The following is a 24344-nucleotide window of genomic DNA, read 5'->3' on the forward strand; positions in this document are numbered from 1 at the left end:
GCCCCCTGCCTGTTCCAGCATGAATGCGCCCCCCTCCTGACCTCAGCCCTGCTCAACATTCAACATCAGTGTCCAGCCGTACAAACATTGTCCTCTTTTCACTGAATGGGCACAAATCCCCACAGGCATACTTCAAAGTCTTGTGAGAAGCCTTCTCAGAAAAGCCACTGTTGATTTATCTGAAATGGTCACACAGAGGTCACTCAGGGTCAGGTGTCCCAATACATAAAAGTCCAAAAGTATCCGGACACCCCTCATAAGTATCAAGTTCAGGTGTTCATCCATTAATAACTTTGTGACAACAGTCTGGTGAAGGTCCTTCCCAGTTTCAGAATGGCTGTACCCAACAAGGTGCACTAAGTAAGAAAGCCTGACCCCAACCCTGTTTAACACCTTTGGAATGAATTGGAATGTTGACTGCAAGCCAGGCCTTCCTGCTCTTTTGAAAGATGTTCACAAATTCCCACAGACACACTCCAAAACCTATCAATTCTCAGAGGAATGAAGCTGATTATCTACTTCACAGTTTGAAGAACATAGACAATGGGTGTCAGTATCTCAGAGGATACAGTATTGAATTGGTGATCAGTAGGTCGCTGGTTCAAACCCCAACTCTTCCGAATGGTCGCTGTTGGACTCTTGAGCAAGACCCTTAACCCCTCAGTTCTATGTTGCTTTGAAAATTTCATTCTGGTGTATTACATCAGCAGGAAAGAGTGTTGCACCATAAGGTGCGCTTGGTGTGCAAAACAGGGGGAAATTGGTTCATTCAGTGTCTGATTTACCACCGCTTTATCCTGATCAGGGTCGCGGTGGGTCTGATTCATTGGCCGAGAGGCAGGAACCACCTTTGTGCATGTTTGTGAAAGGTCGGAGGAAACTTGAGTACTGAAGTTCTCCAGGAACCTGAAGCTGTGCAGCACCCACACCACCCACTGCACCATGAGTGTAGAGAAATACAGTGTGTGTGTGTGTGTGTGTGTGTGTGTGAATGGTCGGAGGAAACTTAAGTACTTGAGTACTGAAGTTCTCCAGGAACCTGAAGCTGTGCAGCACCCACATCACCCACTGCACCATGAGTGTAGAGAAATACAGTGTGTGTGTGTGTGTGTGTGTGTGTGTGTGTGTGTGTGTGTGTGTGTGTGTGTGTGTATTCCTGCTGGCATTAATGCCTTCAGGTTTTACAAGACCACATCACTTTTAAAACCTCCTTCCACTGGTTTGCTACCTCGTTTTATTTTCCATTACTAGTAATGATAACGGAGCCAGCCGAGGGTTCTGATAGAAACCACGTGGAACATCTGCACCACCCTTCCAACACCCAGGGCTGATGATGTTCCATGTTTAGAACATGAGCGCCATCTAGCTGCACCTAACATCAATCACTCTACAAGAACAGCTTCTTGATCAAGGTTCCAAACCCAGGTGGTCAGTACCTTGTTGCTGTGTGCCACCCACACTACCTGCTGCACCACCATGTCACCCCAGTGTGAAATAATAGGTCGGGCACCACCCACACCACCCACTCTGAGTGCAAGACAGCAATACACCACGGACACGCCACCACATGCCTACATTTTACTCACTCACTTACACCTGGAGGTGATTCCAGCAGCCAATCCACCTTCTGTATGTTTCTACTTGAAACACCTGAATGCCATTTATACTTATAAAGTATAAATATTTACGTGTTTACCCATTATAGTCCCTTTAATGCCTGTGGCCACAGACACTTGTTTGCTCTATGACCATAACATTACAATCATCCCCCAGTTCAGGGATTCAAACCCTGAATCCCAGAGTTAATGGGGTAGGGTAATGGGTAACGGGGTAGGGTAATTTATCGCTGTAGCACATGTGCGCCACCATTATTAACCTGTATTACCAATAACTCAATATTTATGTAAGGCACAGTGATGTGTCTGGTAGAATGGGTGACACAAGAAACAAGGGTCCCAAAACCTGGGTTTGATCCTGCTCTCTGATTACTGTCATAGAAAAGTTTGTATTGGCAGATCTAAATACCCACTGTGAGTGAATGAATAAGTAAATGAATGCGTTACTGAGTGACTAAATAAGTTAGTGAGTTAATGAGTGAGTGAGTGAATAAGTGAGTGAATAAGTAAATGAGTAAGTGAATACGTGAATAAGTGAATGTGTAAGTGAATAAGTGAATGAGTGAATGAATGAGTAAATGAGTGAGTGAGTAAATAAGTGAGTGAGTGAGTGAGTAAATAAGTGAATGAGTGAGTGAATAAATGAGTGAGTGACCGAGTAAACGAGTTAGTGAGTTAATTAGTGAGTGAGTGAGTAAATGAGTAAGTAAATGAATGAGTGAGTAAATAAGTGAGTAAGTGACTGTGTGACCGAGTAAATGAATGAGTGACTTAATTAGTTAGTAATTAAATAAGTGAGTAAGTAAATGAATGAGTGAGTTAATTAGTGAGTGATTAAATAAGTGAGTAAGTAAATGAATGAGTGAGTGAGTAAATAAGTGAGTGAGTGATTTACTGAGTGAGTGAATGAGTAAATGAATGAGTGAGTGAGTAAATAAGTAAGTAAGTGACTGTGTGACCGAGTAAATGAATGAGTGACTTAATTAGTTAGTAATTAAATAAGTGAGTAAGTAAATGAATGAGTGAGTTAATTAGTGAGTGATTAAATAAGTGAGTAAGTAAATGAATGAGTGAGTTAATTAGTGAGTGATTAAATAAGTGAGTAAGTAAATGAATGAGTGAGTTAATTAGTGAGTGATTAAATAAGTGAATAAGTAAATTAATGAGTGAGTAAATAAGTGAGTAAGTAAATGAATGAGTGAGTGAGTGAGTAAATAAGTGAGTGAGTGATTTACTGAGTGAGTGAATGAGTAAATGAATGAGTGAGTGAGTAAATAAGTAAGTGACTGTGTGACCGAGTAAATGAATGAGTGACTTAATTAGTTAGTGAATAAATAAGTGAGTAAGTAAATGAATGAGTGAGTTAATTAGTGAGGGATTAAATAAGTGAGTAAGTAAATGAATGAGTTAATTAGTGAGTGATTAAATAAGTGAGTAAGTAAATGAATGAGTGAGTTAATTAGTGAGTGAGTAAATAAGTGAGTAAGTAAATGAATGAGTGAGTTAATTAGTGAGTAATTAAATAAGTAAGTCAATGAATGAGTGACTGAGTAAATAAGTGAGTAAGTGACTGTGTGACCGAGTAAATGAATGAGAATGTGGAAGTGTGACCTGGTTGACCTGTTCCTGCTTTGTGCCTAGTATTTCTTGGTGGGCCCCAGACCCACCGCAACCCTGATCAGAATGAAGTGGTTACCGAAGATGAATAACAGCTGAAGCAACATGAGTCCAGGGGTCGCTGTTTTAACAATATACAGAGCATGCAGGAAGGTGGATTGGCTGCTCCAGATTGCACGAATAAGAGAGTCAGAGAGTAAATCGGTAATTAAGTGTTTTCTAAAGTGCCTTGCACCCAGTGCGACCCTGACCAGGAGAATTAGGTGAACGCAAACGATCGAATGACTTACTTGATTTCTTCATTAAGCAGTCGCTGTGACTGGTGAATCAAATGATTCGACTCTTGGCAGTTCGATTCACTGTATTCAGTGTATTTGAAGAATCGATTCAGCGGAGTGACTCGTGATGACTCCGTGTGTGTTTCTCGTTGTGAGTTGAAGACCATGGGTGAGGGTTCCTCTCTCCCTCTCTCTCTTGTATGAACCATGCACTGTTTCTGGACCTCAGCACTCCTGCACATCTTCATTCACTGCTCTTTAATGTGGATCTTTGAGAAGTCAGAAGCCTTCAGTATTAAGGTAAGTCGCATGTTTAACACGGATGAGAATTGATTATAAAAAAACGCGTCGCTTCGCTTCATTCTGCCGCAGATGCGCGAAAACGCGCAAACCGGTGAGTGAGCGGAGGAACCGAGGAGCTTCTGAAGCTCACTGACAGTCCAGGTTTACACAGATTCTGGTTTAATACGTGTAGAACATGATGGTTTGGTCTGACCCACTGTTCCTGCGACTCTGGGCTGAAGATCAAAACCCAGCTGGAGACTTTCGGCTCGGTTGTGGAATTTGGGAGCTTGTTCGAGCTGCACCAAACTTCTGCTCCATTCATCTGACACCAATGAGGCCAAAACCCCTTTTTAGGGCTTCATTTTAAATAGATTTGACCTTATTTGACTAAAAGTATCTGGACTCCTGACCATAATATGCAGCTTCACTTATTTGGGAACGTTTTCTTTTGTTTTCTTTTCTTTTTCTTCTTTTGGATTTTGGAGTGTGTCTGTGGGTATCTTGTGCACGTTCAGTCAGGAGACCATTTGTGCGGTCAGGCACTGACCCAATCAATCATACCAAAGCTGTATGCCAGCACCAAACTTGGCTGACCACTTCTTTAAGGACTTTGGTCAGCGTGGAACAGCGTGGGCATGCCGTAGCCTAGTGGTTAAGGTGCTGGACTAGTAACCAGAAGGTCGCTGGTTCAAGCCCCATCGCTGCCAGGTTGCTGCTGTTGGGCCCTTGAGCAAGGCCCTTAACCCTCAGTTGCTCAGACTGTATACTGTACCTGTATTGTAAGTCGCTTTGGTAAAAGGACCTTCGCTGTATAATTAATGTCATGTAATTGATTTTATACTGTACTGTACACATATTTACTCTGCAAGTCCGGAGCATTTCACCTGAGTAAAACAGGGGTGTCCGAATACTTTTGGCCATGCAGTGTATGCAGGATACACTCGAGCAACTCATAGCATGAATTCCACAAGATTCCTTTAAGATCTCGACCCCTGCTGACGTGATTAATATACATTAAAGCTGCCACCCTTCTATTTCTATCCGGGCTTGTGACCAGCACTTAGAGAGCACCGACAAGCGCACCTCACAACGGCTAGTCTGTTTTGACCCCCTCCTTTTCTCAGACATTAGCACAGCCGAGATTCGAACCCCAGATCTCCTGATCTCAGTCTGGCATACTTTACCTGTAAGTCCTGATCCTACTTCTGCATCAGCGCCCACTTTTATCTGGCATGTTGCTTTGCATCATGCGTACTGCCAGCTGTGCCATCATGCCACAACCTGTTCTGTTTTAAAAGGGGAGGATGAATGTAAACAAACAAGCTGCTCCAGCAGTTCAAAGTAGCTGGTTTAGGGGACATGAGTGTACACCCATCTGCATGTATAAACACTATATAGCCAAAAGTATGTGGACACCCTTCCTAATCACACCATGTTTAGGGGCAACAGTTTGGGGAAGGCCCTTTCCTGTTCCATCATGACTGTGCCCCTTGCACAATATGCTCCGGTGTTTCGCAAGAGCCTGGACCTCAACCCTACTGAACATTTTTGGGATGAATTGGATTGCTGATTGCGAGCTGAGCCTTCTCGGTCAGTCAGTGAATTGCTTAGACTGTATGAGGTCAATCGTTTTGGACAAACGTGTCCTCTAAATGATGATATCTCAGGTCCGGTCTGTTGTACTTTACTTAATACGTAGTACGCAGTAATCAGAAGGTTCCTGGTTCAAACCCCACCAATACAAGACTGCAACAGCTGGGCCCTTGAGCAAGGCCCCTAACCCTAAACAGTTTGGATTGTATTAGGATAAAAGCGTATGAATGTAAACATATTAGCGTTTCATCAGGAAGCTGGATGTCATGTTTTTTTACGCCAGGTCCCGTCCGGAGCGGCGCCTCGTCCCGTATCCACAGACTAAACTGGAGTTCTGTGAACTTTTCGGGGAGCCCCGTCTCTAAAAGCCCTCTGCATTAAAGCACAAAGAAGAGGCCAATCCTGTCTGTTTAGGATGTAAACATCCAAGGGCTATCGAGATACAAAACATATGGGCATGCAGATTCCTGTTTGGACAAGCTTTAAGGTCCCGCGGCTGAACTTAAGGGGGGTATGGGAGGGAGGGAGGGAGGGAGGGGGACTTTTGGGGTGAAGTTGTGGGGGTAGACAAGCACTTATGAGCGCTGTGCTCCTCCACCATGTACGTTCTTCACGGTCACACTGAACTCTGCTCTCAAATCACACATTTACATTTTAGGCATTTAGCAGACGCTTTTATCCAAAGCGACTTACAGTATACAGTCTAAGCAATTGAGAGTTAAGGGCCTTGCTCAAGGGCCCAACAGCTGCAACCTGGCAGTGGTGGGGTTTGAACCGTGACCTTCTGCTTAATAGTCCAGTACTTTAACCACCAGGCTACAACTACCCTACACACATATTTATTTATTATTTATTTATGCAGTTGTACTGCAGTTGTACTGCCAGGTTGCCACTGTTGGGCCCTTTAGCAAGGCCCTTAACCCTCAATTGCCTAGACAGCATACTGTCACAGTACTGTAAATCGCTTTGGATAAAAGCTACTTGCTAAATGCCTAAACTGTAAATTTATTAATTAATTTTATTTACATTTTATTTTGTTTTATTTATTTATGTATTTATTTATTTATGTGTTTAATTATGTTTGTGTTTATTTATGTATTTTTATGTGTTTGTTATTTTATTTACATTTTATTTTATTTATTCATGTGTTTATTTATGTTTATGTGTTTATTTATATTTGTGTTTATTTATGTATTTTTGTGTTTATTTATGTATTTATTTATTTTATTTTATTGTATTTAAATTTTATTTTATTGTATTTATTTAAGTAGTATGTATTTTTATGTGTTTATGTATTTATTTTATTTAAATGTTATTTTATTTATTTATGTATATATTTATTTTATTTTATGTAAATTTTATTTTATTGTATTTATGTATTTTTATGTGTTTATGTATTTATTTATTTTGTTTTATTTAAATTGTATTTTATTGTATTTATTTATGTATTTATTTATTTTATTTTATTTATTTATGTATTTACTTATTTTACTTTATTTAAATTGTATTTTATTGTATTTATTTATGTATTTATTTTATTTTATTTAAGTTTTATTTTATTTTATTTATTTATTCACGTGCAGTATCTTTCACATTTGCCTGTTGTTATATTCTGGGTCCATCTCATTTCTACTTCCAAAGACAACTTTGCAGCAACAGACCAAGCCATGCAAACGCTCTTTTGACTGAATGGGCACAAATTCCCATACACAGACATGTCAGGGTTAAATGCAGTTAGGATCGACAAGAAGCAAAGATGTAAAAATGTGTCCGAATGAAGGGCCTGGGTTCGATTCCCTGGTCAGTGTGGAGTTTGTATGTTCTCCCCGTGTCTGTGTGGGTTTCCTCCGGGTGTTCCGGTTTCCTCCCACAGTCCAAAGACATGCAGTCAGGTCAGTTGGAGCTACTAGAAACTGACCCAAGTGTGTGTGTGTGTGTATCCTGTGATGGACTGGTGACCTGTCCATGGTTTTGTCTTATTTTTTTCCCCTTTGAATCAGACCCACAGCGACCCTGACCAGGATAAAGTGGCTGTAAAACAGACAATAAATGAATGAATGTAAAGTGATTTTCCCCCATTTGGCTCATCGGCGTGGTATCCGAGCTCACCGAGTCGGGCTTCAGGCTGTAAGGAGGGGTGTTTATCTCTCCGTCTAGACGACAGACAGGAGTGGGTGTAATTCGCCCGGGGGGCCGCGGGGCCCTTTTATCTCCCGGAGCCGCTCAGAGGCCCTCAGAGTGAGACCTTCTGTTTTCCTCTTCAGGTCGTTACACACCGTCTCGCTCGTCTCTCCGACCGTCCGGCTTCCTGCTCGTCTGGACTCGAGCGTCCCGCGTTGTGTCCCTCTAAACCTCGCTGTATCTTTCAATGTACAAACCCTGTTTCCAAAAAAAGTTGGGACGGGCGTGTTTACCCTGTGTTCCGTCATCTCTCTTATTAACGAGACTTTTTAATGGTTTGGAATCAGAGAACTATGAGACAGCTGCTCGACAGTCTGTGCTCAGCGTCGCCTGATTCTCCTCAATAGGGGGCAGATCTGGACTGCAGGCAGGCCGCTCAAGCACACGCGCTCTGTGTCTACGAAGCTGTGCTGTTATGGCAGGTACAGAACAAGGCCTGGCACTGTCATGCCTGGGAACCTTTGCACATTTGCAAGGTGCTTGTGCCCACACGAACCTGCTTATCGTATCCGGGCTCGTGACCTGCACTGAGAGGTGCATGTGCCCCCTATAGGTGATAAAGTTTATCTGCACATTTTGGAATATTTGGGAATTTAAAGTTGCGATTGTTCCGTCCCCGCTTTGACTTCTCTTCGCCCGGAGTGACGTGAGTTCTTCGGTGCAGCTCTCTACTTTTGGACGTCTGAGGGAACCTCTCGAACCCTTGACTCCTAGAAGCGACTGATATTAGCGAACAGGAGGTTTGTTTCCACACGCCGCAGACGTTTATCTCTAGCGGTGCTGTACACGAGGTGTTGTTTGAATCCCGGTGATGGAGTTTACATTTCAGCCTCCGTCCGCACCGTTTCTCACCGCCGGCTTCAGCAGAACCACCAGAACGAAACTCACCTCAGGTTCAGGGTGGAGGGGCGACGGTACGAACGCTTACTCAACACCAATCTGTATATAATTACATAAAAAATTAAGCTCTTAATTAAAGAAATGTAACATGGGGTGCACAAACTTTTGCACTAAACTGTATATTCACTATGTGGCTCAAAAGTATTTGGACGCCCGATCGTGAGCTTGTTGGACGTCCCATATCAAAAACAAACGTTATTAAAACAGAGTGACCCCTATGTGATCTTTACAGCTAGAACAACAGCTGCTTTTCTTGTCACAAGACTTCGGAGTATGTCTGTGAGAATTTGTGCCTTGTCAGAAAAGTCTCAGTTGATGTTCCGAGTCATACCAGAGCTGTTGAGTGGGACTGAGGTCAGGGATCAGTGCTGGACACTGGAGCTTTTCTTCATGCGCAGGGGCTCAGTCATGCTAGAAAAGGAACGGGCCTTCCCTAAACTGTTGCTGCAAAGTTGAAAGCAAATAATTACTTTAATATAACTGATTTATTACGCCTGTTAGTAACTGTTGTGGCTGAAAAACATGAATTGAAAAGTTAGAAGGGGCGTCCCAATACTTTTGTCCATATAGTGTATGTCAACAAAGCATGACAATGAAGCAGCATCTCTCGTCCTTTCCTTATTTGTCTGTGTCTCTGTCTGTCTCCCTGTCTCACTCTCTCTGTCTGTCTTTCTGTCTTTGTCTCTCTGTCTGTCTCTGTGTCTCTCTCTGTCTGTTTCTGTTTTTCTGTCTTTGTCTCTCTGTCTGTTTCTTTTGTCTCTGTGTCTGTCTTTCTGTCTCTCTGTCTGTCTGTCTGTCTCTCTTTCTCTGTCTTCTCTCTGTCTCTTTATCTCTGTCTGTCTGTCTCTGTATTTTTGTCTGTCTCTTTGTCTCTGTCTGCCCTGCTTTTGTTATGTCTCTGTGTCTCTCTCTGTCTTCTCTCTGTGTCTCTCTCTGTCTTCTCTCTGTGTCTCTCTCTGTCTTCTCTCTGTCTCTCTCTCTCTGTCTGTCTCTCTCTGGGTCAGGACAGCAGGGAGCGGACGGACGAGCACCCTCAGGATGAAGTGGCTCAGTGGTGGGGCGAGTGGAGCAGCTGGTCCACCTGTAGCTGGACGTGTGGTGGAGGAGTCCGTTCACAGGAGCGACACTGTCTACAACAAAGGTATCACAGCGAGATCACAGCCGCCAACCAGAACAGGCATCAGCAACACGACTACTGGGATGCTGCACGCTGTACTGCAACTGGTTTGAAATGTTAAACCCAACGTCTTGGCTAGCAAAGGTGTCATGTGAGCGGGTCCGGGTCCCAGTGGGTTGGATTCCTTGGGCGAAAGGCTGACACACACACACACACACACATTAGTAGCTCCAGTTGACCTGACTGCATGTCTTTGGACTGTGGGAGGAAACCCACACAGACACTGGTAGAACTCCCCTTTTCTTCCAGTTTAGTCATAGCCAATTACTCTTCCGCTGCTGGAGACCCTGATGGCGTACGAGGAGGGTATATTTGCCTGACATGTGCTCCTTCCGACACATGTACCCCTTCTTATCATCATTTGTGTAGCGTTTAAGTGCCTCACGTTTACTGATTAATCTGCACTATGAGGCGTCCTAGCAATCCTACGGCAATTCAGTTAGCAATCGGTTAGTCAAAACGTCCAAGATGTAGAAGTGTAAGGTAGCTAAAAACACGAGGTAACAGGTAACTTAGTTTGGAAAAGTAACGGTCCATTTTAAGGACAACCTAGAGTAATGAAAGACGATGATCTGTAGTAACGTAATGGTCCACCTTAAGGACAACCTAGAAACGGTCCACCTTAAAGACAACCTAAGCTTCTGAAAGACGATGATCTGTAGTAACAATGGTCCACCTTAAGGACAACCTAGAAACGGTCCACCTTAAAAACAACCTAGAGTTCTGAAAGACAGTAATGATCTGTAGTAACGTAATGGTCCAAATTAAGGTCAACCCAGAAGCGGTCCACCTCAAAGACAACCCAGAAGCAGTCCACCTCAAAGACAACCTAGAAACGGTCCACCTTAAAGACAACCTGGAGTTCTGAAAGACGATGATGATCTGTAATAACGTAATGGTCCATCTTAAGGACAACCCAGAAACGGTCCACCTTAAAACAACCTACGGTTCTGAAAGACAATGATGATCTGTAGTAACGTAACGGTCCACCTTAAGGACAACCTAGAAACGGTCCACCTGGAGTTCTAAAAGACGATATTGATCTTATTCGCCCGTACTTCAGTGGATTAGCACGTGAGGTCGGTCTCGTGCATGGAGAGTCATGCGCTGATCTCCACGTTCCTCCACTTCTGTACAGGCGCTACTAACCAGGGTCGTTACACAGCCTCGAAGACCCCGCCCACTTTTTAGTCCCGTCTTTTTAGTCGAAAGCATTAATTTACTGTATACTGTATAACTGATTTATTCCACCTGTTAGCAACTGTTGTAGGGGCGTCCCAATACTTTTGTCCATGTAGTGTAAGTAGTGGTGGGTCTATGGATCATTAGGAAACGTAATGACCGGCTCACATTCCCGCCGTTTTGAGGAAGATTCGTCTGTAGATAAGGGTGCACGCTGAGATACACCAGCTGGCCCCCATTAGCACTGTGTGTGTGTGTGTGTGTGTGTGTGTGTGTGTGTGTGTGTGTGTGTGTATCAGTACTGAGGTGGACGACCTCAAGGCCTGTCTGGAGTTAGAGAAAGCAGATCTGTAGTAAGTGTCACTGATGATGCACGTTATATATGGCTAAAAGTATTTGGACGCCCCTCCTGATAGATGTAGTTTGAGAGCTCTGAGCTCAACCCTGTTTAACACATGATGAATCAGAACCTTGACTGTGAGCCAGGAGTTCAGCATTGACAGTCTGAGGAGTTGGACCAGGATTTACTGTATGGACAAAAGCACTGGGACACCCCCCCGTTTCAGCTAGGAAAATATATGCTTCCAACTTTGCAGCAACAGTTTAGGGAAGGGCCTGTACCCCGGGAATGAAGCTCCAAACCTCAGCCCTACTGAACAGATTTGGAATGAACCGGAACGTCAACTGAGGCATCAGTGCCCAGCCATACAAATGCTCTCATCGTTTGACTGAATGGGCACAAATTCCCACACACAGACTCAGAGGAGCGGCTCCTGTTATAGCTGCAAAGATCATACAGATCTGAAAGTGACCGTATTACTGATCACGTGACCTTTACGTTCCAGACTCACCACGACTCACAACATCAACAGCTCCTTCTGCGCCGGATCCGCCAGGCGCTACCAGTTGTGCACGCAGCAGGTACGCCGCATTTCCTGCATGTTTGTCTCTGTGATCTGCAGCAGGAAGTGCTTCTGGATTTAATGACATAATGGTGTAAATGTTTGTGGATTGTTTTCTCTGCATCTCAGCTGCCGTACACGTGTGTTCCTTCTTAAAACCTCATGTACAGAAACGCTGGCTGCAACACACTCAAAAAAAAGTTGGGACGGGGTAAAGCAGGAGTGAGAAGTTTAGAGAATATTTAAAATGCACCAGTTTGAAACATTCCACTAGAAGCGGGTGAACTGGTAACAAATAATTTAGATCTTTTACCATCTACCGTCCATAATATTGTGAAAAGATCAGGGAATCTGGAAAGATCTCAGTTGTGTATGCCAAACCGTAAACCACTTTTAAATATGCCCTCAGACGGCAGTTCATGAGAAACTGTCATGCTGCTGTAACAAATATAGCCACGTGGCTCAGGAACACTTTGGAAAACCGTTGTCACTTCATACAGTCCATCGCTGCATCAAGGAATGCAAACGGGAAAAAAAACCCAGTTCACTGTGGAAACTCGAAACTTGGTCAGATGAGTCCAGGTTTCAGCTTGTTTTTGGGGAAAAAACGGATACTGAGTTGTCCAGCAAAAAGTGCCAAAGGCAAGGTCTGTCATGGTTCTGGGGTGCATCAGCACCCATGCCAGTGGCTAGCATATGTGTGAACCGCTGCCCTCAAGGTGACGTCCGTAGTAACTGCAGCAAGACATTATCAGCATTTAGCGGACGCTTTTATCCAAAGTGACTTACAGTACTGTAACAGTTTACTGTCTAAGCAATTAAGGGCCTTGCTTAAGGGTCCAACAGTGGTGACCTGGCAGTGCTGGTGCTTGAACCAGCGACCTTTCGATTATAGCCCAGTACCTTAACCACTAGGCTACAAGTACAATATGTACATGCCAGAGGTGGAAAAAGTACTAAAATATCGTACTCAAGTAAAAGTACTATTACTTGAATGAATTTTTACTTAAGTACGAGTAAAATTACTAGTCTAAAAATCTACTCAAGTAAAAAGTTAAAAGTAACTCATTTAAAATGTACTCAGAGTAAACGTTACTTAGTTACTTTTTTAACAGGGAGTCTCTTCTGTGTAATGCAAACAGGACAAGTGGATTTATCTCACAATAGTTGTTTTTAATTAAAATATAATAGAAAAAAAAATGTTGATACAACATTTAAAACATTTAGGGATGTGTAATGTGTCATTTTAGTACAGACCATCCCATAAAACTTTTTCAAACTGTATAACCACTGAAGTTGGCATTAATTGTGGATTCTATAGACCAGCCTTCTTTTCATCACCAACAAATACCAAACAACATCATACTGCAGATCTCATAACTCACAACAAGTCGAGGTTACAGGTGTTGTGACTTTCACTAAATGAAAAGAAAACCTCCAAGATGTAACCGAGACAAAACTTCGCCATTCTTTGACATTAGACTATGTTATCAAATAACGAAACATCAAACTCTAAACATGTTGAACTTTTAAAATCGTCCCTCCCTCCCTACTCTACACCTAGATTACAGCTCCTTTATTTAGCACCAGTTTATTTTCAATCCCAGAATTCACTGCAGCAGTTTCCCAAATGCCATTTTTTTAGCGTATTTTTTTTACTCAGTAACGGATGTTATTCAAAATGTAGCGAATTACAATTCTTAATACAAAACATACTTAAGTAAAAGTAAAATTACTGGTACAAGTACACAAAAAAACTGCTCAATTACAGTAACGCGAGTAAATGTAATTCCTTACTTTCCACCTCTGGTACACGCAATAACAACAGCGTAGCTTTGTCGACACGGAGTATGTGTGCTTGACTGGCTTGCCTGCAGTCCAGATCTGTCTCCTATAAGACTCATCTTGCTCTGTTGAGCAGCTGAAGTCTCGCAGTTTTGTTGCAAAACTGCAAACAATTAGCGTCCGCAGTTCCTAAACCAAGTTGTTAAAAACACCTCCGTCCCAAATTTTTTTGGAGTGTGTTGCAGGCATGATGAAGCTACAGTGAAGATTGAAGAGATTTAAAATGCATTTTACAGACTGTCCCATCTTTTTTGAAACACGTTTATATTAATACTGTATTAAATGCATAAATTATATTAACTGACGTGTGTGTGTGTGTGTGTGTGTGTGTGTGTCCAGCTGTGTCCGAACAACAGAATCAGCTTCAAGCAGCACCAGTGCTCCCAGTTCAACTCCAAACTCTTCGACAGGAAACACTACGAGTGGGTTCCTCTATATCCAGGTAAAAACCAGATCTATTGCTCACACACACCGTACGGCTAAAAGTATGTGGACACGTCACCTTCTGGCAGGATTTGGAGTCCTCAGCGTTCCTCAGACCAGGGATGTCCACATACTTTTGGCCGTATATCGTACTGCAATATTTCCAAAACCGGGGAACCAAAGGAGCCCCTACTTGACTCCGTTGTTAATGATGTCATTTCCTGTCCAGATGATTACCTCAGCATTTCCAGTAAGCCGTGTGACCTGCAGTGCACCACCACCAGCGGCGAGCGGCAGATCCTGGTTCAGGCTCACGACGGGACCTCCTGCAGGACGGGCGTCTATAAGGGCGTCTGCATCCAAGGACAGTGCCAGGTCACTTACCACGGTTTCCTTCATTCACTCATTTAGGGTCTGTTTCACTAGCGCTTTATCCTGGTCAGGGTCGCAGTGGGTCAGATTCATTGAGCAAAAGTTAGGAGACACCCCGGACAGGTTGCCAGTCCGTCACAGGGCACACACACACTTCTAGTAATTTCTAGTAGCTCTAGTATAACCGGACTGCACGTGTTTGGACTGTGGGAGGAAACCGGAGCACCCGAAGTAAACCCACACAGGCACAGGGAGAACATGCAAACTCCACACAGAAAGGACCCTGGCCACCCAGCTGAGGAATCGAACCCAGAACCTTCTTACTGTGTCACCCAGGAATGTTGTGAATATACGTATTTGAAAGGTAAAAAATATGATTGGCTATGTGTGTGGAGGGGATCAGCATCCGGGATTCCTGCCTTGTGTATCCTGATCAGGATTGCAGTGCATCTGGAGCCGACCCAGAACACCTAAAGCTCCACACACTTTCTCACTCACCCACTCACTTAGTTATTTAGACCTATGTGCACGTATAGCAGCCAATCCACCTACTAATAATCAAATAATCTAATTACCCAGAGAATACAAGTTCTGTCTCAACATTCACAATCACTCTAGTATTTTTGCCTCTCTAACCGTCCTCCTAAATGTTCCTGGTGGTAAAATAAACGTCATTAAATCATCATTAATATCTGGTCAGTAGGGGTCGTTTGTGGGTCCCTGTATATTGATGATTGGGGTAAAATGATGTAACGGATCCTACTAGGAACCACAGTTTTGGCTGTGTACCTATTTTTATATATCATCCCAATTTTTTAGGTTCTTTTGTGCACGTATTTTGTAGCTTTATGGCCAATCTATGGCTGTTTACTTTTTTGTAACTACATAATTTCCTAATTCTGTTTATAAACACCTATTTCATGTTCATATCTTTTAGTTCCTTACTTAAAGACACAGTATGTGTAGAGTTTAAGACATTTGCACTGAATCTGTGTTTAATAACGTCAGCGATGATCGAATTCTTTCCTTTTACTGTCTCTAGTCGGACTCTAGTATACTTGTGCTCATGTGCAGGTCGTGGGCTGCGATGGGAAGCTCTACTCCAGCAAAACCGTAGATAAATGTGGCGTGTGCGCCGGGAACGGAGACACGTGCCACCGCGTCTCGGGATCCTACCGAAAAGGGATCACACAGTTAGGTATTATACATCATACCGCCACAGACAGGCCAACCTGTTTCTATACAAGAGGCTTTTTGTTCAAAAAATTCATGTAGAAATTGATGAGACTTTATCGTGACATTTTCTATGAATCGACAGGTTATGCTTTTATAACCCACATACCTGTCGGAGCCACGGACATCCAGATCGTTGAGCGACGAAAGACTGAGAACATTCTGGGTAAAATCTTAATACACTTTGAACATACAACATACAAACACGATTGGGACAGTGGGAAGGGGGGAGGTGGTATTTACTTTTTCTCACCAGTGTAAAATTGACTCGTCGTACTCGTCCTGTTCCGCAGCTCTGTCGGACGAAGCCGGGCGCTTCTTCTTTAACGGGAACACCGTGATCGACAACCCGCGCAACTTCCACGTAGCAGGAACCGTGTTCAAGTACAGACGGCCGCTCACCCTCTTCACCGACGGCTTCGAGTACATCATGGCTCAGGGGCCCACGCAGCACGGCCTCAACGTCATGGTGGGTATATAAATACGTACTCAGCCCAAGGGTCTAAATCTCATTTTAGTGTTTGGTAAAATTCCTCCAGAGGGGGGCGCTAAAGGTGCTATCATAAGTGCTGCTGTTTTAAGGGACCAACCAGTAATACCAAGAATGGCCTGTAGGTGGCTCACTGTAGTGTGATATTTGGGGGGCTGTCATGGAATCACAGCGCTGCTATCGACTGGCCGGGTGTCTGATACGACCCTCCTATTTATCCAGGCTTGTGACCGGCACCAAGGGTGCACTGGGATGTGTCCAGCTCCCATGGCTAGCTTCACGTTACGCTATGTGCCTTCTTTATTTGTGAGCCCAGCCTGGGATTCAAACCAGTTATCACTACGCCACAGCAGCTCACGTAACCTGGGATAACTTGCTCATTAAATAATTGAAATGTGTTATTTAGGGTGTTGTGTATTTATTTACGTTTCTTATGTGATATATCATGCTTTGTTTAATGGTCTGAAGTTATTAAATGTATCCAGTTTGCAGTAACAGAGGTGATCAGAATGGGGGGCGATTACTTTTTCACAGAATTATTTCCCAGTATTAATAACGTCTTTCTTTTTCCGATCCAGTACTACAACCTGAACGGAAAGGTGCCTCACATCACGTACGAGTACACGGTTCCCCGTGCGTCCGGACCCATCCCGTCCACCCCGGCATCCCTCACCCCAGAGCAACCGCAGCTCAGCAGCCTGGTGTCCAACGCCACCTCGCCTCGCCTGCCCATCACGGGGAACGAGGTGGACCCTCGGCAGGACAGCACGGAGGCAGAGATCCAGAGCACCCCCTCTGTTCCCGAGGAGAACCTGAAGGGGCGCGGAGGCTCCGCTCGTAACCTCAGTGAAGACCCCGAGGTGCTGAGCTTCAGATCGGCTGCAGACGTTCTCCGTAACGAGCTGGAGGAGCAGGAGAGCTTCGGTAAGACCTGTGGTATTCAGACCCCTACACAGTCATCAAATGACACTCTTCATCAGGACCGCCCTGTAATTCTGCTCTGATCCCTGCAGGTTCCGACTTCAACCTGATCGAAGGCGACTCCTCCGGTACGATTAATGAGACCCACCCGAGAGCGCAGAGCGTACAGAACGGTGAGGAGAACCCAGCTCAAGGTGTTCATCTGAACTCCAGCTCATCTGTGGTGAACGTCCTACCTCTCCGGATCCACACGTCCACCCACAGAGAACCTGAGTCCAACGGCACCTCGGAGCACACGGCGCAAGCCCTCCAGTTCCAACAGGGGGCAGCACAGCGCCTCGCTCATTCTGAAAGGTCAGTTCGACATAGGGAGGGGTCTGTGGACTCAGATCCTGCAGAATGATCTGTGATGTTCACTGAAAGTGTTATTGGTAGAATTAGGCAGTTACTTGGTGGAAAACAAAACCATGATAAAGACTTACAGGCAGTAGAGCACAGGAATCTGCCATGTTTATGTTTGAAGACTGTAGACCTATTAGGGTGGGAACACTAAGTCCAAACATCCATTGGCTTTGATGTATTCAACACCCCTCCTGATTGAAGAGGTCAGGCATTTCAGCCGCACCCATTGCTAACAAAAACTATTATATGCTTCCGACATTGTGGCAACAGTTTAGGGAAGGCTCCTTCCTGTTTCAGCATGACTGTGCCTCTGTGCCTTGACCTCAGCCCCAAACAGTTTTGGAATGAACCGGAACATCAACTGAGGCTTTCTTGACCAACATCAGTGCCCGGGCATACGAATGCTCTTTTGACCGAATGGGCACAAATTCCCACAGACATATTTTAAAAAATCACAATGGGACATCCAGCACGCTCATGGTCAGGTGTCCAAATACTTTTGGCCATATAGCGTGTGTGTGTGTGCGTAATATTGATATAATAATGTCAGTCTATGCTTGTGTACGCTTCTGATTGTTTACTGATCGTCCGCTCTCTCTCACCGCTGCAGTAATGAGTTTGAGCTGGTGTCTCTCGACCACGACGTCAGTCTGGAGGACACGTACAGATGGAAGGTGTCTGCGATCGCACCCTGCAGTTCGACATGTACCACAGGTGCTGCACACACACACACACACACACACACACACACACACACAGAACTACTGGCACCCTAGGTCAATCATTTATTGAAAATATGAGATAAATGAGATGAGTTCTGACCTCATTCATAAGAGCAGCAGATATGATCAGCCAACAGTGAGGTGGTCACTAAAGCCGGTATTTAAAATCTCCTCTATCTGAAGCGGATTAACACTTAATGAGGTGCAGAGACATCTATGCCTCCATGCCCCCTGCTGGCTCAAAATGGCATAGCAGGAGGGCATGATTCTGTAATTTGCAGTCACTGCTGGTCATCTAACTGTGATCTTTGCCTCTCTAATCATCCTCCTTAATGTGCACGGTGGCAAAATACAGGTGTTGTGATAGAAATGACAATAATAATAGTAGCAGATTTAATATTATTATATAATCGTATAATATACAGACAATCTTTTGGTGTTTGGTTGACCCCACCCTCTTTTATCGCAGGTATCAGCACATCGTATGCATTATGTGTGAGGTACGACGGCTTGGAGGTGGACGAGAGTTACTGTGATGCTCTGACCCGACCCGAACCCACGCATCAGTTCTGCACCGGCAAAGAGTGTCCACCCAGGTCAGAGAGCACCGGGACCTACCGGAACCAACCGGAACCTAGAGGCTCATAACTGGAGAAACACCACTGGAGTTCAAACCTGACCAATGAAAACACTTTATTAGAAATTGAGGGTCTTGCTTAGGGGCAACAGTGGCACTGGTGGGGCTTGAACCATTTTGGCCATACAGTGTATATCAGATTATGTAGTTAGTTCCACACATAATGTAAGTTTACATTTTCGGCATTTAGCAGACGCTTTTATCCAAAGTGACTTACAGTACTGTGACAGTATATTGTCTGAGCAACTGAAGGTTTAGGGCCGTGCTCAAGAGCCCAACAGTGGCAACCTGGCAGTGGTGGGGCTTGAACCGGTGACCTTTTGATCACTAGTCAAGTTAACCACTTAACCACTGTGCTACAACTGCCTACAATTGCCTACAGAACAGCGTGATGCTGTGACATCTCTCTCACTCCGGTGTTGTGTTTCCGAGGCAGGTGGGAGACGAGCCGCTGGAGCGAATGTTCCCGGACGTGCGGCGAGGGCTTTCAGTCCCGGACGGTGCGCTGTTGGAAGATGATCGCTCCGGGATTCGACAGCTCCGTGTACGATGACCTGTGCCACGGCGTCGAGCTCCAGAAACCCGTCGTTCGCAAATCCTGCAAGAGTAAATCCTGCGGCCCTCAGTGGGAGGTGTCCGACTGGTCTGAGGTCAGTCCGTCTGTATTCTGCTGTATTACTTCTTCTCTGTGGTCACTTATTTTGTAGGGTGACCCTAGTACGACACAGTCTGACCCATTTAAAAAATAAATGGTGTTAAAACAGAGAGACCTCTGTGTCTGTGGGAATTTGTGCCCATTTAGACAGAAGATGAAAGTGTTTGTATGGCTAGGCACTTATGCTGTATAATGATGTGTGTGTGTGTGTGTGCTGTATTATAATGTGTGTGTGTATGCTGTATTATAATGTGTGTGTGTGTGTGCTGTATAATGTGTGTGTGTATGCTGTATTATAATGTGTGTGTGTGTGTGTGTGTATGCTGTATTATAATGTGTGTGTATGTGCTGTATAATGTGTGTGTGTGTGTGTATGCTGTATTATAATGTGTGTGTGTGTGTGTGTGTATGCTGTATTATAATGTGTGTGTATGCTGTATAATGTGTGTGTGTGTGTGTGTGTATGCTGTATTATAATGTGTGTGTGTGTGTGTGTGTATGCTGTATAATGTGTGTGTGTGTGTGTGTGTATGCTGTATAATGTGTGTGTGTGTATGCTGTATTATAATGTGTGTGTGTATGCTGTATAATGTGTGTGTGTGTATGCTGTATTATAATGTGTGTGTGTGTGTGTATGCTGTATAATGTGTGTGTGTGTGTGTGTATGCTGTATAATGTGTGTGTGTGTCCTAATATTTTTGACCATATATGTATAGTAAATGTGAAAGTGTTGCTGTTGTGTGTGTGTGTGTGTATGTGTGTGTGTGCGTGTGTGTGTGTGGTGCAGTGCTCAGCCCGGTGTGGACGTCAGGGTGTGAGAAACCGGGAGGTCCGGTGCTCCATGGACGCTCGCCTGTGTAACGAGTCCACTCGTCCCAGCGGTCAGAGGGAGTGCGAGGGGCCGCCATGTGACCGCAGGTGGACCGTCTCCGATTGGGGACCAGTAAGTGTCTTCACGGTCATGTGACCAAACACTTGGATATATCCGAGACCCTGCGATGTTTCTGCAGTAACCTGTTCTCGTGTCGTAAGTGCTCAGGCGGGTGCGGCGAGGGGCGGATGACGCGCTACGTGGTGTGTAAGAGCGGGAACGGGAGGGTGATCTCCGACGGCCAGTGCGACCGAGAGCTGAAACCTCTGGCGGTGCAGCCGTGCGGGGACCCGAACTGCCCCCCGCACTGGGTGGAACAGGAGTGGGAACAGGTACATGTTTATACGCCGGATTTAGGAACACTGGGGTGTCCATGTGCTTTTAATCGTATGGTGTATGATGTGTGTGTGTGTGTGTGTTTCAGTGTAATGCCACGTGTGGGCGTGGCGTGAAGAGCAGGCAGGTCACGTGTGCCGGACTCGAGGGCGGCGTGTTTAAAGAGTTTCCTGATCACGTGTGTTCACGTTCATCCAAACCTGAGGAGAGCGCCACGTGTTTCGAGAGACCCTGTTCCAAATGGTTCACCACCTCCTGGTCTCAGGTAACGTCCACCTACCCACAGTGTGAGGTCACTACGTTACATCATAACGTGTGTGTGTGTGAAAGTGTGTGTATGCTGTATTATGATGTGTGTGTGTATATATACACTGATCAGCCATAACATTAAAACCACCTTGTTTCTACACTCACTGTTCATTGTATCAGCTCCACTTACCATATAGAAGCATTTTGTAGTTCTACAATTACTGACTGTAGTCCATCTGTTTCTCTGCATGCTTTGTTACCCCCTTTCACCCTGTGGATCATTCTCAGCACTGCAGTGACACTGACATGGTGGTGGTGTGTTAGTGTGTGTTATGCTGGTATGAGTGGATCAGACACAGCAGCACTGCTGGAGTTTTTAAACACCTCACTGTCACCGCTGGACTGAGAATAGTCCACCAACCAAAAACATCCAGCCAACAGCGCCCCGTGGGCAGCGTCCTGTGACCACTGATGAAGGTCTAGAAGATGAGCGACTCAAACAGCAGCAACAGAAGAGCGATCGTCTCTGACTTTACATCTACAAGGTGGACCAACTAGGTAGGAGTGTCTAATAGAGTGGACAGTGAGTGGACACGGTATTTAAAAACTCCAGCAGCGCTGCTGTGTCTGATCCACTCATACCAGCACAACACACACTAACACACCAGCACCATGTCAGCGTCACTGCAGTGCTGAGAATGATCCACCACCTAAATAATACCTGCTCTGTGGTGGTCCTGTGGGGGTCCTGACCATTGAAGAACAGGGTGAAAGGAGCTAAAAAGTATGTAGAGAAACAGATGGACTACAGTCAGTAATTGTATATGTATATGGTAAGTGGAGCTGATAAAATGGACAGTGAGTGTAGAAACAGGGAGGTGGTTTTAATGTTATGGCTGATCGGTGTAAATGCTGTATTATGATGTGTGTGTGTGTGTTTTATTATTATGTGTGTGTGTGTGTGTGTGTGTACAGTGCAGTAAGACGTGTGGCAGTGGGCTGAAGGTGAGGGAGGTGAAATGTTATCAGGGAGATGAAATCGGACAAAGTTGTGATTCTGCGCTCAGACCGCAGGCCAGACAGAGCTGTGAGGTTCAACCCTGTCCTGCTGAGGCTCCTGGTAACTAATACACACACACACACACACACACACACACACACACACACACACACACTACAGGGCCAAAAGCATCTGGACACCTGAGCATGAGCTGGTTGGATGTCCCATTCCAGAGTGACATTCTGTGTGATCTTTTTAGCTTCTCATAAGACTTTAAAGTATGTCTGTGGGAATTTGTGCCCAGTCATTCACAGCGTATGGTCGGCTTGGTCAGGAAAGCCTCAGTCAAAGTTCCAGTTCATTCCGGAGCTGTCAGGTGGGGCAAGAAATATATGTATTTGTGTGTGTGTGTGTGTGTGTTATTATTAATGTGTTTCTCCTGTGTGCGTGCGTGTGTGTGTGTGTGTTGTAGTGGAGGACGTGTGTGAGGACAAGGCCACGGCGAACTGCGCTCTGGTGCTGAAGGTGAAGCTCTGTACACACTGGTACTACAGGAAGGCCTGCTGTCTGTCCTGCAGAACCAGAGAGCGCTGACCAGCTGCTGACCAACACCCCCCCCCCCCCCCCATCCAAACTGTCCATGCAAATGTGAAGAACCCGAGAACCTACACACACACACACACACACACTGTACCCTCAACTCTGTTACCTCCAACACTGTACCCGAAACCTACACACACTGTACTCTCTACACTAATCCTGTTACCCCCCAAATCTGTTACCTCCAACTGTTACCCAAACACTGTACCCTAAACACATTACCCTCAACCCTGTTACCTCCAACTGTTACCCAAACACTGTACCCTAAACACATTACCCTCAACCCTGTTACCCTCAACCTGTTACCTCCAACTGTTACCCAAACACTGTACCGTCAACCCTGTTACCTTCACCCTTGTTACACCAACCCTGTTACTTCAACACCTTACCCTAACTGTTACGCCAATACCGTACCCCAATCTAGTATTTTAACCGTTACCCCAATACTGAACACCAGTCCAGTAGCTTAACCCTGTTACCCCAATACTGTACCTCAGTCCAGTATTTTACCCCTGTTACCCCAATACTGTATCTTAACCCTGTTACCCCAATATTGTACCTCAGTCCAGTATCTCAACCCCGTTACCCCAATACTGTGCACCAATCCAGTATCTCAACCCTGTTACCTCCAACCCTACACCAATTCAGTATCTTAACCCTGTTACCACAATACTGTACACCAAACCAGTATATCAACTCTGTTACCTTAACATTACCCTACCTGTTACCCAAATACTGGACACTAACCCAGTATCCCAATTGCCACCTCCAACCCTGTTACCCTAAACTCTGTTACCACTAGTAATGCACAACTACTTTGTTACCTCAGCAATGTTCTCCAGACTTGTTACCATCAACACCTCACCCTAACTCTTTTACCCTAATACTGCACACCAATCCAGTATCTCAACCCTGTTACTCCAATACTGCACACCAATCCAGTATCTCAACCCTGTTACTCCAATACTGCACACCAATCCAGTATCTCAACCCTGTTACTCCAATACTGCACACCAATCCAGTATCTCAACCCTGTTACTCCAATACTGCACACCAATCCAGTATCTCAACCCTGTTACTCCAATACTGCACACCAATCCAGTATCTCAACCCTGTTACTCCAATACTGCACACCAATCCAGTATCTCAACCCTGTTACTCCAATACTGCACACCAATCCAGTATCTCAACCCTGTTACCTCAGACTTGTTAACCTTAAAACTACATCCCGGTTCACATGTACATTTAAAACTTGTTACTTCTGTAGAACCTGTTACTTCTGTAAATATCCTTTAATTTGTTACCTGACCCCAACTATGTACCCTAAGAACCAAACCCAGATCTACATCAACAAACTCTACACCCTGCTCGAAGCGCCAAGCTAAATTCCCTGAACCTACACCTGTGTGTTATCTCTAAAGCAGGGTTCCCAAACCTCTACACTTCACCACACCCTAACAGCACTCTCTCACCTCAGAACCACTCCATATCCTGTAACCTTGACCTGTATACAGAAGGTGCTACGTGTTTATTAAAGTGGGGTTTGTGTTTCAGACCCCTGACGGCAGCTCCCCCCCCCCCCCCCCCCCTCCTGCACCCCTACAGACTTTTACTGTTTGTAAAAAGCTTCTTATTTTTACTTTAAATGTTTTTATGGTCACTTGTGATGGAAGGAAAAATAAACTCAATGTTTTTTTGGTCATCGCTGCCTCCTGACGTTCGTCTGCTCTGACCGCAGTACGTCCAATTATTGGTGTGGATTGTGTATTAAAATGCTTTTGTGTTCTGTTTTGTTCCCCAAAATAAAGAATTTAGGTTTTGAGACTTTCTTGACCACCATCAGTGTCCGGCCATAGA

General features: G+C 44.8%; 1 protein-coding gene across 1 annotated transcript; it reads left to right on the forward strand.

The window, feature by feature from the left end:
- The first annotated feature begins 1818 nt into the window (after nt 1-1818).
- On the forward strand, nt 1819-22481 carry si:ch211-267e7.3 (ADAMTS-like protein 2). The gene is made up of 20 exons (XM_063017292.1): nt 1819-1822; nt 3668-3680; nt 3791-3811; nt 9480-9611; nt 11675-11750; nt 13916-14018; nt 14229-14374; nt 15446-15569; nt 15690-15770; nt 15898-16073; nt 16673-17018; nt 17108-17369; nt 18028-18131; nt 18609-18735; nt 19213-19426; nt 20219-20374; nt 20464-20634; nt 20727-20903; nt 21863-22007; nt 22360-22481. The coding sequence occupies exons 1-20, from the start codon at nt 1819-1821 to the stop codon at nt 22479-22481; spliced, it is 2700 nt and encodes an 899-aa protein (XP_062873362.1).
- Nucleotides 22482-24344: the final 1863 nt, after the last annotated feature.

The sequence above is a fragment of the Trichomycterus rosablanca genome, chromosome 20, assembly GCF_030014385.1.
Source record: "Trichomycterus rosablanca isolate fTriRos1 chromosome 20, fTriRos1.hap1, whole genome shotgun sequence".
In the NCBI taxonomy this organism is placed as follows: Eukaryota; Metazoa; Chordata; class Actinopteri; order Siluriformes; family Trichomycteridae; genus Trichomycterus; species Trichomycterus rosablanca.

Coding starts and splice junctions, on each gene's coding strand:
- si:ch211-267e7.3 (XM_063017292.1), top strand. Junction 14,375..15,445: donor GCATCCAAGGACAGTGCCAG/GTCACTTACCAC, acceptor GCTCATGTGCAG/GTCGTGGGCTGCGATGGGAA. Junction 18,736..19,212: donor GGCAAAGAGTGTCCACCCAG/GTCAGAGAGCAC, acceptor TTTCCGAGGCAG/GTGGGAGACGAGCCGCTGGA.